Genomic DNA, 13709 nt, shown 5'->3' on the forward strand with positions numbered 1-13709 from the left:
GCCGGCATCTCACGGTGCTGCTTCTGCACCAGTGGCCACTGCCCTTCTCCCCTTTCTGGGTCTGCACAGCCCCCCTGTGGCTGCGTGAGCCCATCCCTCCTGTTCCCCTGACTCACTCACCTCGCAGTTGCAAGTGGGACGTGCAGGTCTACCTCGAACAGCGTACATTGTTTCCTTCACTGCGGGAGGCGAACCAGCCTTCCGCCATCTCCATTCTGCTTCCTTTCGCTGAGCTGTCCCCACGGGTACAGAAGTGCCAGTCGGGAACTATCCGGGAAAGGGGTCCCAGCGGCCGTCCTGGCCCTGCTGTTGTGACTACAGTCACGTGCCCCATCGGATCTGACCTGTTTACAACCTTGCCAGGTATCCGACCATTTCTAGGAAGGAGGTTGGGCTTCTTCCCTTAGCCTTGAGGCCCCTGCTGCCTGCTGGAGGCCTGGGCCCTTGACAGATCCCATGACACACTGCCCTGTGGAACTCTGCCCACTGTCCTGCCTGGGCCCCCAACCCCCTTCCCGGTCTGGGCAGGACTCGTGTCACTAGCGGTTCTTCCCCTAGACCCAGCCTGGCTGGTGAGAAAGAGTGGGTTGTGGTTACTCTGGTCAGAGCTGGTGGCCTCCAAGGGCCCTCAGGATTCGCGTGGGGCTTAGTGTGCAGGACCCGAGAGCCTTCGGTGCCAACTGGTGGCGGATGAGCGGCCCCTCGTTCTGTCGGCACCACCCTGCTACCCCAGCAGCGTGGCGTGGGCCTCGCCTTGGCGCGGTGCTGGCTGCGAGCTGCCCTGCTCAGGCCTGGGGGGGACTTCTGGGCAGGCGAGGAGGGAGTCCAGCTGGACGTGCAGTTCGAATCGCTCTCTTGCACCCTCTCCCCGCGCTGCCCGGACTTGGCCGCGCGGCCGGGGGCGGGACAGACCATGCTCCAAGGGCCCAGGGGGAGCTGGGCTGACCAGCGAGAGCACAAGCCCCCACCTCGAGCCACGGTCCGGCTGCTGGGACCGCTCAGAGAGCGTCCGGAGGCCAGCGGCCCGCCCTGACGGTTCTGGTTGCCAGGAAAGGCTGTGGCTCCACGGTGTCCCAATCCGCTGGCGGGGCGGGCCCTGGCCAGGGCGGCGTCACGCGGCCGGGGCGGCCAGAGTCCGGGGCGCCAGGGCAGCGGCCAGAGTCCGATGGCGGCGGAGCAGGACCCCGAGGGGCGCGCGGCGGCGCGGCCGCTGCTCACCGACCTGTACCAGGCCACCATGGCGCTAGGCTACTGGCGCGCCGGCCGGGCGCAGGAGGCGGCCGAGTTCGAGCTCTTCTTCCGCCGCTGCCCGTTCGGCGGAGGCTTTGCCTTGGCCGCGGGGCTGCGCGACTGCGTGCGTTTCGTGCGCGCCTTCCGCCTGAGGGACGCAGGTAGCCCCCCCGCCCCGGGCAGCCCCCGGGCCCGGCCGCCCCGGCGAGCCCTCGCCCACCACGGCCTCTGTCGCCCCCAGACGTGCAGTTCCTAGCCTCGGTGCTGCCCCCAGACACAGACCCTGCGTTCTTCCAGCATCTTCGTGCCCTCGACTGCTCCGGGGTGACGGTGCGGGCCCTGCCCGAGGGCTCCCTCGCCTTCCCCGGCGTGAGTGCGGAGGGAGCGGGGCACGGGGGGTGGGCCAGAGCAGGGCCGGGCGGCGCCGAGCTGACAGCCCGCCCCGCAGGTGCCGCTGCTGCAGGTGTCCGGGCCGCTCCTGGTGGTGCAGCTGCTGGAGACGCCGCTCCTCTGCCTGGTCAGCTACGCCAGGTGGGGCCCGGGGCGCCAGGTGGGGCCTGGGGCGGGACCCCAGCCTCCCGCCCGAGGCCGGAAGCCTGGGCTCCCTGAGAAGGAGAGCTGACTTCCGGGCCCGGACCCGTAGGGCGTGGCCCGTGGGGGCGGAGCGCTGGGCCGGGATCCTGGCAGGGGCCTCGGGCTCCCGCTGCTCGGGTTCTCGGGAGGGGCCGCGCTCTCGGTGGCTTCCCGGCCCTCACTGCGGGTCCCCTGCCCCCTTGCTCCCGCAGCCTCATCGCCACGAACGCCGCGCGGCTTCGCCTGATCGCAGGGCCGGAGAAGCGGCTGCTGGAGCTGGGGCTTCGGCGGGCTCAGGGCCCCGACGGGGGTCTTACCGCCTCTACCTACAGCTACCTGGGCGGTGAGGGCCAGGAGACGGAGGCCTGGTTTGGGGGAGGAGGAGGCCAGCCCTGAGACCCCCACTTCAGTGCCTGAAGTCCCCCAACTCTGCCTGATGCCCTGACCCAGGCTTCGATGGCAGCAGCAACATGCTCGCAGGACAGCTGCGGGGCGTGCCGGTGGCCGGGACCCTGGCGCACTCCTTCATCACTTCCTTTTCAGGCACCGAGGTGCCCCCTGACCCGGTCAGTACCCCTGTCCCCCCAGCTGGACTCCAGAGGGCAGACCCCCAAGCCGAGCCCTTCCCGGGGAGCAGGAGAGGCCAGTCCCTGCTCTGCGCACAGGCAGATACCACGCCTGGCCCACCCAAGCCACCCCGGGCAGGTGGTCTCAGTGTGGCACTGGGAAGCTGGCAGGCAGGTGGCTCAGACTCTCTGCTGGGGTTGACCCAGTCCCCACCCTGCGCTCTGGGTCCTCCATCCTTCACCAACCGTTCTCCGTAGATGTTGGCTCCAGCGGCTGGTCAGGGCCCCAGGGTGGACCTGGCCGCCTGCGTGGAGACGTGGCTGGAGCGTGTGTGTCGCCACCTGGGGCTGGGGGTGCAGGAGCCACACCGGGGTGAGCGGGCGGCCTTTGTGGCCTATGCCCTGGCCTTTCCCCGGGCCTTCCAGGGCCTGCTGGACACCTACAGTGTGTGGAGGTGAGGCCCGGGCATCCCCCAGGGTGGGCTCAGCAGAGCAGCGGCAGACCCCCAGCCCCGTGTCCCCACCTGCAGGAGTGGTCTCCCCAACTTCCTGGCTGTAGCCCTGGCGCTGGGGGAGCTGGGCTACCAGGCAGTGGGAGTGAGGCTGGACAGTGGCGACCTGCTTCAGCAGGCTCAGGAGACCCGTGGCGTCTTCCGAACAGTGGCGGCCCAGTGAGTCCCCCTGGGAGGGGCTTTGCCCTCTGAGAGACCCCCTCCGGTTCAGGAATATTGGGATGGGACAGAGGGAGGGAGGGACCGTGCCTCTCCCACCGTGAGGCTCTCTGATGTGCTGCCCCCTCAGTAGAGGTACTGCAGCCTTGGCAAGGAAGCTGGGGTGGGCTTGCTCAGGGGCCCCTAGGCACAAAGGCCAGGGCCAGTGTGGCTGAGGGCAGATTATCGGGTGGCGGAGAGACGGCATGACTGGGTTGGGAGGGGCCGGTGAGTCAGGAACGTCTGAGGGGCCGCCCCCGCCCCAGGTTCCGGGCGCCCTGGCTGGAGTCCGTCCCCATTGCTGTGAGCAACAACGTCGATGAGGAGGAGCTGGCCAGGCTGGCCCAGAAGGTAGGCGGGGCAGGGGCAGCCCAGAGGGTGGCTCGGGGGCCCTGGGCCTGCAGATGCTGGCCGAGCTCAGCGCCCCCCCCCGCGCCCCCCCCAGGGCAGTGAGGTGAACGTCATCGGCATCGGTACCAGCGTGGTCACCTGCCCTCGCCAGCCTTCCCTGGGCTGTGTCTACAAGGTGGAGACGGGGCCCGGGGCCCAGTGGGGACGGGCTGGGATGGACCATGCCCCAACTTCCTGGCTGTAGCCCTGGCGCTGGGGGAGCTGGGCTACCAGGCAGTGGGAGTGAGGCTGGACAGTGGCGACCTGCTTCAGCAGGCTCAGGAGACCCGTGGCGTCTTCCGAACAGTGGCGGCCCAGTGAGTCCCCCTGGGAGGGGCTTTGCCCTCTGAGAGACCCCCTCCGGTTCAGGAATATTGGGATGGGACAGAGGGAGGGAGGGACCGTGCCTCTCCCACCGTGAGGCTCTCTGATGTGCTGCCCCCTCAGTAGAGGTACTGCAGCCTTGGCAAGGAAGCTGGGGTGGGCTTGCTCAGGGGCCCCTAGGCACAAAGGCCAGGGCCAGTGTGGCTGAGGGCAGATTATCGGGTGGCGGAGAGACGGCATGACTGGGTTGGGAGGGGCCGGTGAGTCAGGAACGTCTGAGGGGCCGCCCCCGCCCCAGGTTCCGGGCGCCCTGGCTGGAGTCCGTCCCCATTGCTGTGAGCAACAACGTCGATGAGGAGGAGCTGGCCAGGCTGGCCCAGAAGGTAGGCGGGGCAGGGGCAGCCCAGAGGGTGGCTCGGGGGCCCTGGGCCTGCAGATGCTGGCCGAGCTCAGCGCCCCCCCCCGCGCCCCCCCCAGGGCAGTGAGGTGAACGTCATCGGCATCGGTACCAGCGTGGTCACCTGCCCTCGCCAGCCTTCCCTGGGCTGTGTCTACAAGGTGGAGACGGGGCCCGGGGCCCAGTGGGGACGGGCTGGGATGGACCCTGGGTCCGGGGAGAAGGGGCCAGCTAGCTCAGCACCCTGTCCCCGTAGCTGGTGTCCGTGGGAGGCCAGCCGCGGATGAAGCTGACCGAGGACCCCGAGAAGCAGACATTGCCTGGGAGCAAGGCTGCCTTCCGGCTCCTGGGCTCCGACGGTGAGGCCCCCACCACCCTCCGCAGTTCAGCTCAAGGCCCCAGGCCCCGTGCGTGCTTGGCGCCCTCACACGCGCACACGCACAGGGGCTCTGCTGTTAGACGTGCTGCAGTTAGCGGAGGAGCCACCTCCCCAGGCTGGCCAGGAGCTCAGAGTCTGGCCTCGAGGGACCCAGGAGTCCTGTACCGTGAGGCCGGCGCACGTGGAGCCGCTGCTGCGACTCTGGGTCCAGCAGGGACAGGTGACCGCCCCTAGCCACCCACCCCCTTAGCCTGTACCTTCAACTCAGATCAAACTCGGACACCTGACCTCGAGCCAGCCCCTTCCTCCCTCTTCCCCGCAGCTGTGTGAGCCCCTCCCATCTCTGGCCGAATCTAGAGCCTTCGCCCAGCAGTCCCTGAGCCGTCTGAGTCCTGCCCACAGGCGGCTTGAGCAGCCTGCACTGTACCAGGTGGGTGTAGGGCCCACATCATCAACCCGCCCTGTGCCCTCTCTCCCCCCACGGCCACCCACTCTCCCCCCACGGCCACCCATCGTCCCCCCCTCTCCTCCCTGCAGGTGGCGTTATCTGAGAAGCTCCGGGCCCTGGTGGACAGACTGAGCGCCAGAGGTGCCCTCTGAGAATCCCCTGCTGGGAGCTGCCTGAAATTAACAGGAGTCACTCACTATCCCCACAGCTTGTCATGTGTCATTTCTTCGCCCAGCCTGTCACTCACTGGACCCCCAGGGCTTCCAGGGTGGGCTGGAGTCAGGAATCAGCCTGAGGGTTCATCCTCCCAGGGAAGACCCCGGCCCGGCCAGGGCAGGTAGGCAGCCCCGTGCGGAGGCCTGAGGTCGGCTAAGGCCGGGGGTGTGGGTCGGTATCTGAGGCTTGGGGAGCTGGACTGTAGGAGCAGATCCGGGGCAGAACAGGGCAGGGCTGTGGGGAAAGGGAGGGGGCTTTGGTGCCCAACTAGCAGCTGGGGGGGTTACTGGAAGACCTCTCCATGCTAGAGGCTCGAGGCGGGCTGCGGATGAAGTGCCATACGGAGGGGCTCCGGGACTCCCCCCCGGGCGGGGCAGGCTCGGTGGGACACCTCAAGCTTCCCCAGCCAAGGAGAGGCCTGGGTGTCCCCTGCCACTGCTGCTGCCAGCTCTGCGGGACCCTGTGCCCCTGGGCTCCACCCATCTGGCTCCCTGTCGGCCCTGGCATCTGTCACGGCATGGACTAGGCCTGGGCCTTGGGGACCCAGCTCCTGCCCCTGCAGTCCTGGGAAAGGAGAGGAGGGCTCGGGGCCTGCCTGCACTAGAGGTGGTAAAGGTCAGCTCTGGGCACCTGGCCAGGGTCCCGGGCTGGCCCTGCCTCTGTGTGGGCAGGCTCGTCAGGTCTCCACCAGCTTTGGCTCCAGAGGAGCCACTCAGGAGAGAGGTTTGAGGCTCTGCAGGACAGAGAGCGGGGCCGGGGCCTCTCCCGCCTGGGTGGGGGACACGAGCAGGCGAGGGCGTGGGGGAATGCTGGCTGTCCACGGTGCTTCCGGAGCACTTCTGCCTGCCCAGGTATTTGGCCAGACCAGCTCTTCTGGCTCCCCTGGCCCAGGCTGGGCAGTGGGGATTTGGGGCCGAGGCCCGGTCAGGCCAGCCCTGGGGAGCAGGAGGCTTGGAGAGAGATACAGACTCTGCCTGCCGCCACACACACACAACAGAACACGCACCAGGCCCCGGGTACCCACAGGTCACCACTTCCGAGCTTTGCACTTCCTCAGTGCCAGGACCCAGACACTCCTCCCCCACCACCGTGACCCAGCCAGTGATGTCAGTCGCCTGCAAGAGCACCTGGGAGGCACAGGGCAGCTCCTCTTGCTCCGGCTCCACCCCAGGGCTGCTCCGAATCATCCGCATGCCTGGGATGTCCAGCCGGGTCAGGATGCAGAGAGGAGAGCCCAGCCCCCGGCCGCAAGCGCAGCCTGGACCTGACTGCTTCTTTAGGGCTGAGTCGGGCGAGGCCTCAGCTCAGGGCTGAGCCCAGACTTCTAAAACCTGCTGGGGCCTCCTCAGGGCTGTCTACACCTGCCCAGGATTCCCTGCCCAGACGGGTCGGAAGTCAGGGTCAGGGACCCTTCCCCGCCTCCCCTTGCAGATCCACTGTCTCCCAGGGACCTTGCTTGCCCCTTTCCCAGGGCCTGGTGGGCAGAGCCGAGGCTGGCCACTTATCAACAGTCTGGGCGGGAAGACCCTTCAAAAGCCCCCGCGGGCACCACACCTGGGGACACCCCCGTGTGGCTCCCCGACCTCCCCCCGCCTCCACAGAGCATGCACAAGCACACGCACCCACACGCCGCCACGGCTGTCCCTGGGCTCGCCTGCCTGGGGCCCGCTTCTGGGAGGACCAGTGCCAGGTGCTGCAGGCTGGGCCCGGCTGAGCAGCTCAGTGTGTGCGGCGGCCACGGCTGGCGGCGCGTGGGGCTGGGCCCGGGGGACCCCCGTGGGAGCCCTAACCCTGACGGCTCTGGCTGAAGGGACTCGGGCCAGCCAGGGGCAGCCCCCGGGACCCCCTTCCACCGGCCCTCAGCCCGAACCTGAGCTTGAACGCGGGGTAGAGCCTGGGTGGGCAGCCGCCATTCCCCCAGCTGGCAGTGAGCCCTTCTCCCAGCCTCCTGCCCAGGAGCCAGCCCCTGAGGGACCCAGTCCGTCGTCTGGTGAGCAGGAGGGATGCCTGGGGGGTAAAGGGGGACGGAGCTGGGAAACAACAGAAAGGCACGGGGGCTTTGTCGAGAGCTGGGACGGGGTGGGGAGGAATAGAGTGGGAGAGGCAAGGGGGTCTCATAGGGCTCCCCTCGCCCCCAATCCCAGACTCCCCAGAGTTCCTTGGAAGAGGGGGCCCTCGCAGACCTGGCGTCGTACACGGCTGCCTGTCTGGACGAGGCCGGCTTTGCGGGAACGCAGGCGACGGCTCTCACCCTGTCCTCGGCCCTGGAGGCCCGGGGGGAGCGGCTGGAGGACCAGGTTAGCCCCCGGCCCCTCCCTGCCCTCGGAGTCTCCCGCCTGGTCCCCTCCAGGGTTGGGGGTTGGAGGGAGAAGCCCCCTTCAGGCCGCAGCTGCTTGGTCGGGGTACCGAGGGTAACGTGCAGGGGTCATGGAGACTGGACCACTGACGTCCACCCCTCCACGCCAGGTGCACGGCCTTGTGCGGGGGCTGCTGGCACAGGTGCCCAGCCTGGCGGAGTGGAGGCCCCAGCGGGTGGCCCTGCAGGTGCGGAGCACGCTGGCCCTGGAGCACTCTCGGGGCGTGGTGTGTGCACTGCTGCTGTGCTCATTGCCCCCGGACCGGTAACCCAACCCGCCCCGCCCCACCAGACGCCGCATCCCCCCGCGGCCCCCGACGCAGCTTCCTTCCCCTTTGCGGCTTGTTGTGGAGACTGGCCCAGGGTGGGGTGGGTCATGGTGGGGCAGGGCCTTCCCTGCCTTCCGCTCCTGCCTCCCATCCACTGAGTGTCCTCAGTGCTGGGTTCCAGGCTTGGGGCCTGCCTTCTCTCTCCAGGTCTCTCCTGGAGCCCAGCCTGGCGGGGCGTGCTTCTGAGCAAGCCAGGTGGCTGCCGCACCCCAACGCCCCGGCTCTTTGGTTAGTCTGCCCTGGGAGAAGTGATCTGTGGTTTTATTCTCTACGGTGAGTGTTCATAATGCCAGGTTTGTTTCACCATTACTAGCCGAACAGGGTTCTGAGTGGCCCCTGCCGGGCAGCTGATCCTGCAGACTTGGCTCTGCTGTGGTCTGCACAGATGCCACTTATTTTGTTTCTCTGGGATTGCGGGGTTGATTACCTGCCCCTCCTCCTGCTGGAGTCCTAGTGGCCTCCTCACCGATCTGGAGACTCCCCTCATCCCAGCACCAGGCCCTGCCCTGGCTCACGTGCCCCGTGCCCCCAGGGCAGCAACCGAGCTTTGGCGCAGCCTGAGCCAGAACCAGCGCATGAATGGGCAGGTGCTGGTGCAGCTGCTGTGGGTGCTAAAGGGCTCGGCCAGATCCCAGCTGGGGGCACTGGCGGTAGGTGGCATTGCCAGGGGACTCCCCCGGCCCTGGCCCAAGGGGACAGGAGAGTCTGGCCTCAGGGGGTTGGGGGCAGCAGGCTCTCACCTGAGTCACACCCATCCATTACGTCTCTTAAGCATAGAGGCTCTGTCCTCGCCCTGTCTGCGGTGTCTGAGCCTGAATGAGCCCCTTGTTCCATAGGCCTCTCGCGCCCTTGGGGAGATGCTGGCTGTGTCCAGCTGCGTGGGTGCCAGGCGGGGCTTCTACCCGCACCTTCTCCTTGTGACGGTCACACAGCTACACGAGCTGGCCCGGGACCCATGCCCCCTGACATCCCCAAGGTTTGGGCCCCATCCCACCAGGGCTACCGTGCGGCCACGCCAGGTGAGGGGTGCACACCGGGGGCAGTGAGGGCTGGGCCAGTGCCCTCCTGGCCCTCACCGCCCATTCGTCTGCTGCCCCCCCCCCCAGCTGCACAGTGGAGGGCTCGAAGGCCCTGCTCACTGGGGACGGCTGCCGCATGGTCGTCACGTGCATGGAGCAGGCTGGAGGCTGGAGAAGAGACTGGTGGGAGCCCACCCCCACCTGGAGGGTGTCCTGCTGCTGGCCAGGTGCAGGGCAGGGGCATGGGGGTTGTCGGGTAGAGGCTCTTGAGGGGCAAGGCCGGAAGCGGAGGGAGAGCTCCCATTCCCGCCCCATCACGGTGCCATGGTGGCGCACGCCGGCCACCACCTGCGAGGCCTGTTCGCGGACCTGCTGCTCCAGCTCCGCAGCGCGGAAGACGCACAGCGCCTCACGGCTACGGCCTTCTTCACCGGAGTGAGGCCGCTTCCAGGATGAGTGGTGAGGGGTGACCATGGACTTGGCCCCTAAGCGGCCGGGCCGGCACGGGAACGCGAGCGTGCTGACCCTGTGTCCCCCCGCCCAGCTGCTGCAGAGCCGGCCCACCGCACGGCTTCTGCGGGAGGAGGTCATCCTGGAGCGGCTCTGCGCTTGGCAGGGCGACCCCAGCCCACCGTGCGCTGGCTGGGCCTGCTGGGCCTCGGCCACCTGGCGCTGAACCGCGGGAAGGTGAGGGGAAGGGCGGGGCGGGGTCTGCGAGGGGTCTCCCACGAGTCCCCGTCCCTGCAGGTCCGTCACGTGAGCACGCTGCTGTCCGCGCTCCTGGGCGCGCTGGGCGAGGACGACGCGCGGCTCGTGGGCGCCGCACTGGGGGCGCTGCGGAGGGTCCTGAGGCGGCCGCGGGCGCCGGCGCAGCTCCTGGGCGCGGAGCTGGGACCGCTCCTCCCACCGCTTCTGGACCACGTGAGCCCGGCCCAGCCCGCCCCTCCGGCCCCGCCCCGCCCGCCGTCACCACCCCCTCCCCAGGCTCTCCCTGGGCTCCCCAACCAGGCCCCGCTCCGGGCCCCCAGATCACGCCCCCAGACGGCAGCCCTCCGGACACCCTCGCCCTGCTGGCTCCGCCCTGACCGCGCCCTCCTATGCAGGCCCGGGACTCGGTCCACGCCCTTGCCTCTGCGGTGGGGCTCGTCGGGACGCCGGTGCGGCGCGGCCGGGGCGGGCTCCGGCAGATCACGCCCCCAGACGGCAGCCCTCCGGACACCCTCGCCCTGCTGGCTCCGCCCTGACCGCGCCCTCCTATGCAGGCCCGGGACTCGGTCCACGCCTCTGCGGTCTGGCTCGTCGGGACGCCGGTGGCGCGCGGCCGGGGCGGGCTCCGGGTGGGGCTCCACGGCCCCCTGCGGAAGCTGGTGCTGCAGAGTCTCGTGCCGCTGCTGTTGCGGCTGTACGACCCCAGCCGGGACACCAGTGAGGTCAGCCCCCCCAAGACTGTCCCATGGCTGTCTCCATCCGGCCCCACCCATCCTCACGACAGCTGCCTCTCCAAAGAGTACATACAGGTCGGGGACTTCCCCCAGGACCTCAGGTGCAGGTGACATGCGCAGCCAGGCTCCTGGTCTTTCCTGGGCCGCCTGCTCCTCCACCCCTCATCCTGGCCCCCTCCCCCCTCCCAGGCCATTTCTTGCCACTTTCTGGACTCCTAACCTTGCTCCCTTGCCCTGTTCCAGAGCTCAGAGTGGACGCTGGCCCTCTGTGACCAGGCCCTGCGCTGGGGCCTGCTGGGGGAGATGGCCACTGTGGCCCACTGCGACAGCCCTGAGGCCCTAAGCCGCGTCTGCCACCGCCTGGTCAGCTGGGGGAGGACGGTGACAATGATGGGGTACGGTCAGCTGCCCACTTGGTCCAGTGACACCGGGGCCACGCCCCCCCACACTGAGTCTTCCCACCCTTCCAGTCAACGCGGTGGCAGGTCTAAAGCCTCAGGTCCTGCTGCCATGTCCTGGGCAATCCTCAGGGTCCTCAGCCCCTGGACTCACCCCTGCGGCCTCCTTTCCATGCAGAATTGGCCCTCCTGTCCTGCCATGAGCCCCCCTGTCCCCAGGTTCAGTGGTACCCAAGTCACGTGCCCCGCTTCCTGAGCCAGACCCAGGGCTACCTGCGGAGCCCCCAGGACTCCCTGCGCTGGGCAGCCGCCGTGCTCGCGGGGAAGGCAGTCCTGGTGTCACACTGTCCCTTGCACCTAGGGCTCTGGGGGCTAGGCCAGCCCCTCCCTGCTGTGGGCATGGGGCCAGCACTCAGGGTTTGCTTTGGCCCAGGCTTCCTGGTCCATCACTCAAGCCCCAGCCGCATCAACCAGGACCTGCTAGACAATCTGTTCCAGGGTGAGGACCCGACTCACCAGGGCATGGGGTTCCGGAAAGGTGGTGGGCGCTAGGGCGGAGCGGATGGGAATGGGTGGATGGAGGGCTGGAGCCCTGGGCCCCTCCCGCCCCGTGAACCGCCCTGTCCCCACGGGCCCGGGGCAGCTGCAGAGTGACCCTGAGCCCACCGTGGTGGCAGCGGCACAAGCGTCCACCCGGCAGGTGGTGCTGCCGGCTCAGGCGCAGCACCCTCCCTGCCGTGGGCGCCTCCTGGGCCTCCTGCGCCTTCCCTGCCTGAGCCGGTGCCACGCCCGTGCCTGGCCCCCACCGGTCTACAGAGACAGCCTGTTCCAGCACCACCGGAGCCCCGCTGGCCCCTGGGGCTGCTCAGGACCAGGCTGAGCCCGACTGGCCCACCCTCCGGGCGGGAGCCAGGGTGCTGAGTCTGGCACCCCACCGCTCTGTAGCCAGTCTTGGCAGGGGCAGATCTGCAGAAGAGGCCCCCCCTTGAGGGGCACCCTGGGCTCGGTGCTGGGCACCAATGCCTGACCCCCCCGAGCCACGCAAGGCCTGTTGCACACAAAGACCCCTCTCCAGGAGCTCACCCCCCAGACAGCCCTGCGACCTACGGGGGGGCACGCACCTTCTGACCCTCAGCCTCTTGCCTCGTACACCCCTGGGTCCACCTGTCCCCCGTCAGCCCCCCGCCTGGATGACACCTGACCTCCCGGGCCGAGGCCTGGCGGGGGACACCGTGAAGCTGGCACAGCCCTGGGAGCCGGCGCCGTGACAGGCTGCCCTCTGCCTGGGCCCTCCCGGCCACCCCAGCAGCCCATCACCCCTCGTCACATGCTCCACTCCTCGCTGGCCATGTCCTGGCCTGAGGTTCTGAGGTTCCTGGCCAAGAAGCACTGATCTGTCCTCCTGTCCACACCTGCTGCCCCGCAGCCTGGCCCCATTCCTGCCCCTCCCCCCACTTACCGTGTCAGACCCCACCTGGGCCTTCTCCGGAAGCTGTCCCCGACCTCCCCACTGGACACCACAGGCCTGAGGTGACACCTGCACTGGTGGTCCTGGAACCTGAGGGCCAATAGTCAGAACCTCCAAAGGGGGCCTGGGGGGGGCTGACCAGGACCTAACTTGTCGCCTGGATTTCTAAGACCTAAGCTGTTCCAGTCCTGTTCCCCTTGGTTTTGCCTTTCAAGTCCCCCTAATGAGGTTCCCAAAGGAGGGGCGTGGGCCCTGGTGAACACAAACAGGCTGAGAGGCGTCCAGCTTCTCCTCTCCCTGTGTGAGGGGTGAATTTCTAGGGATTTCTTTTTGCTTTTTAAAACATTTATTTATTTATTTAGGCTGCACCAGGTCTTAGGTCGGCACACGGGATCTTTGTCGCGGCACGTAGGATCTTTTAGCTGAGGCCTGAGGGCTCTTGGTTGCAGCATGCGGACTCTTTAGCTGCGGCATGCATGCAGGATCTGGTTCCTCGACCAGGGATCGAACCCGGGCCCCCTGCATTGGGAGCACAGAGTCTTACCCACTGGACCACCAGGGAGGTCTCTTCTAGCAGTTTCTGTACCGGGATCTGGGATGTTTGGGGAACCCTCTGTTTTCTGTTTTTTTTTTTTTCATTATAAATTTATTTATTTATTTATTTATTTTTGGCTGCATTGGGTCTCCGTTGCGGTGCGCGGGCTTCTCATTGCGGTGGCTTCTCTTTGTTGCGGAGCGCGGGCTCTAGGCACGTGGGCTTCAGTAGTTGTGGCACGCGGGCTCAGCAGTTGTGGTGCACGGGCTTCGTTGCTCCGCGGCACGTGGGATCTTCCCAGACCAGGGCTTGAACCCGCGTCGCCTGCACTGGCAGGCGGATTCTTAACCACTGTGCCACCAGGGAAGTCCCGAACCCTCTGTTTTAATATTAATTTTACTTTTGGCCTTGATCCTGAGTTTTCTCGGGGTTTAATGTCCCAACCACAGCTGGGCCAACCATCCCTTCTCTTTAGCCAGTCCTGAGGCTGCAGGGCAGCGGTGAGCCTGACAGGAGGGGAGCGCGGCTTCCCCGCCTTCCACCAAGCGGAGGATGGCAGACTGGCTCCCACGGGGAGAAGCAAATTTCTCCTGGCTGTTCAAGCTCCAAGATGAGAATAACTCCCTGGCTGAATCAGTTACTATCTCTCCTTGCACGTGGGGCCATTCCACCCCCGCCCCCCCTGCCCCCCCCCAGGGAGGCTCAGGCTCTCTGGTCCAGGGAGGCTCCGAGCCCTGCCGAAGGCCCAGGGACTGCGACTCAGGGGCCCGGAGGCCTCCTCTCGAGAGACTCTTACCTTTGAGCGAATTAATTTGGATGAGACACACCCCAAAGGCCAGTTTCTCTGGTTCGGGTTACTTCCCTGGGGCCCCAGTGCAGCCCCAGGAGTGCAGATCTGTCTGCTTGTCAGTACACCTTTTCTCTGTCCT

At 67.6% G+C, this 13709-nt stretch overlaps 2 protein-coding genes across 2 annotated transcripts; both read left to right on the plus strand.

Annotated features, from left to right (window-relative positions):
- Window positions 1-25: 25 nt before the first annotated feature.
- On the plus strand, window positions 26-5325 carry NAPRT (nicotinate phosphoribosyltransferase). The gene is made up of 13 exons (XM_007113109.4): window positions 26-1391; window positions 1472-1599; window positions 1679-1761; window positions 2016-2146; window positions 2254-2369; window positions 2628-2824; window positions 2900-3040; window positions 3346-3430; window positions 3525-3605; window positions 4447-4549; window positions 4635-4789; window positions 4892-4999; window positions 5107-5325. Exons 1-13 carry the CDS (start codon window positions 1166-1168, stop codon window positions 5167-5169), a joined length of 1617 nt encoding a protein of 538 aa, XP_007113171.2. The 5' UTR covers window positions 26-1165; the 3' UTR covers window positions 5170-5325.
- Window positions 5326-6337: 1012 nt separating this feature from the next.
- Window positions 6338-11700, plus strand: MROH6 (maestro heat like repeat family member 6). Its single transcript, XM_055091318.1, is given in 17 exon segments — window positions 6338-6445; window positions 6554-7209; window positions 7371-7530; window positions 7700-7854; window positions 8451-8568; window positions 8755-8875; window positions 8878-8922; window positions 8997-9112; window positions 9115-9163; window positions 9257-9372; window positions 9482-9560; window positions 9563-9858; window positions 10200-10367; window positions 10623-10742; window positions 10997-11123; window positions 11211-11279; window positions 11413-11700. Coding segments are annotated over 17 exon segments (2748 nt in total). The 3' UTR covers window positions 11658-11700.
- The last annotated feature ends 2009 nt before the right edge of the window (window positions 11701-13709 follow it).

The sequence above is a fragment of the Physeter macrocephalus genome, chromosome 15, assembly GCF_002837175.3.
Source record: "Physeter macrocephalus isolate SW-GA chromosome 15, ASM283717v5, whole genome shotgun sequence".
NCBI lineage: Eukaryota > Metazoa > Chordata > Mammalia > Artiodactyla > Physeteridae > Physeter > Physeter macrocephalus.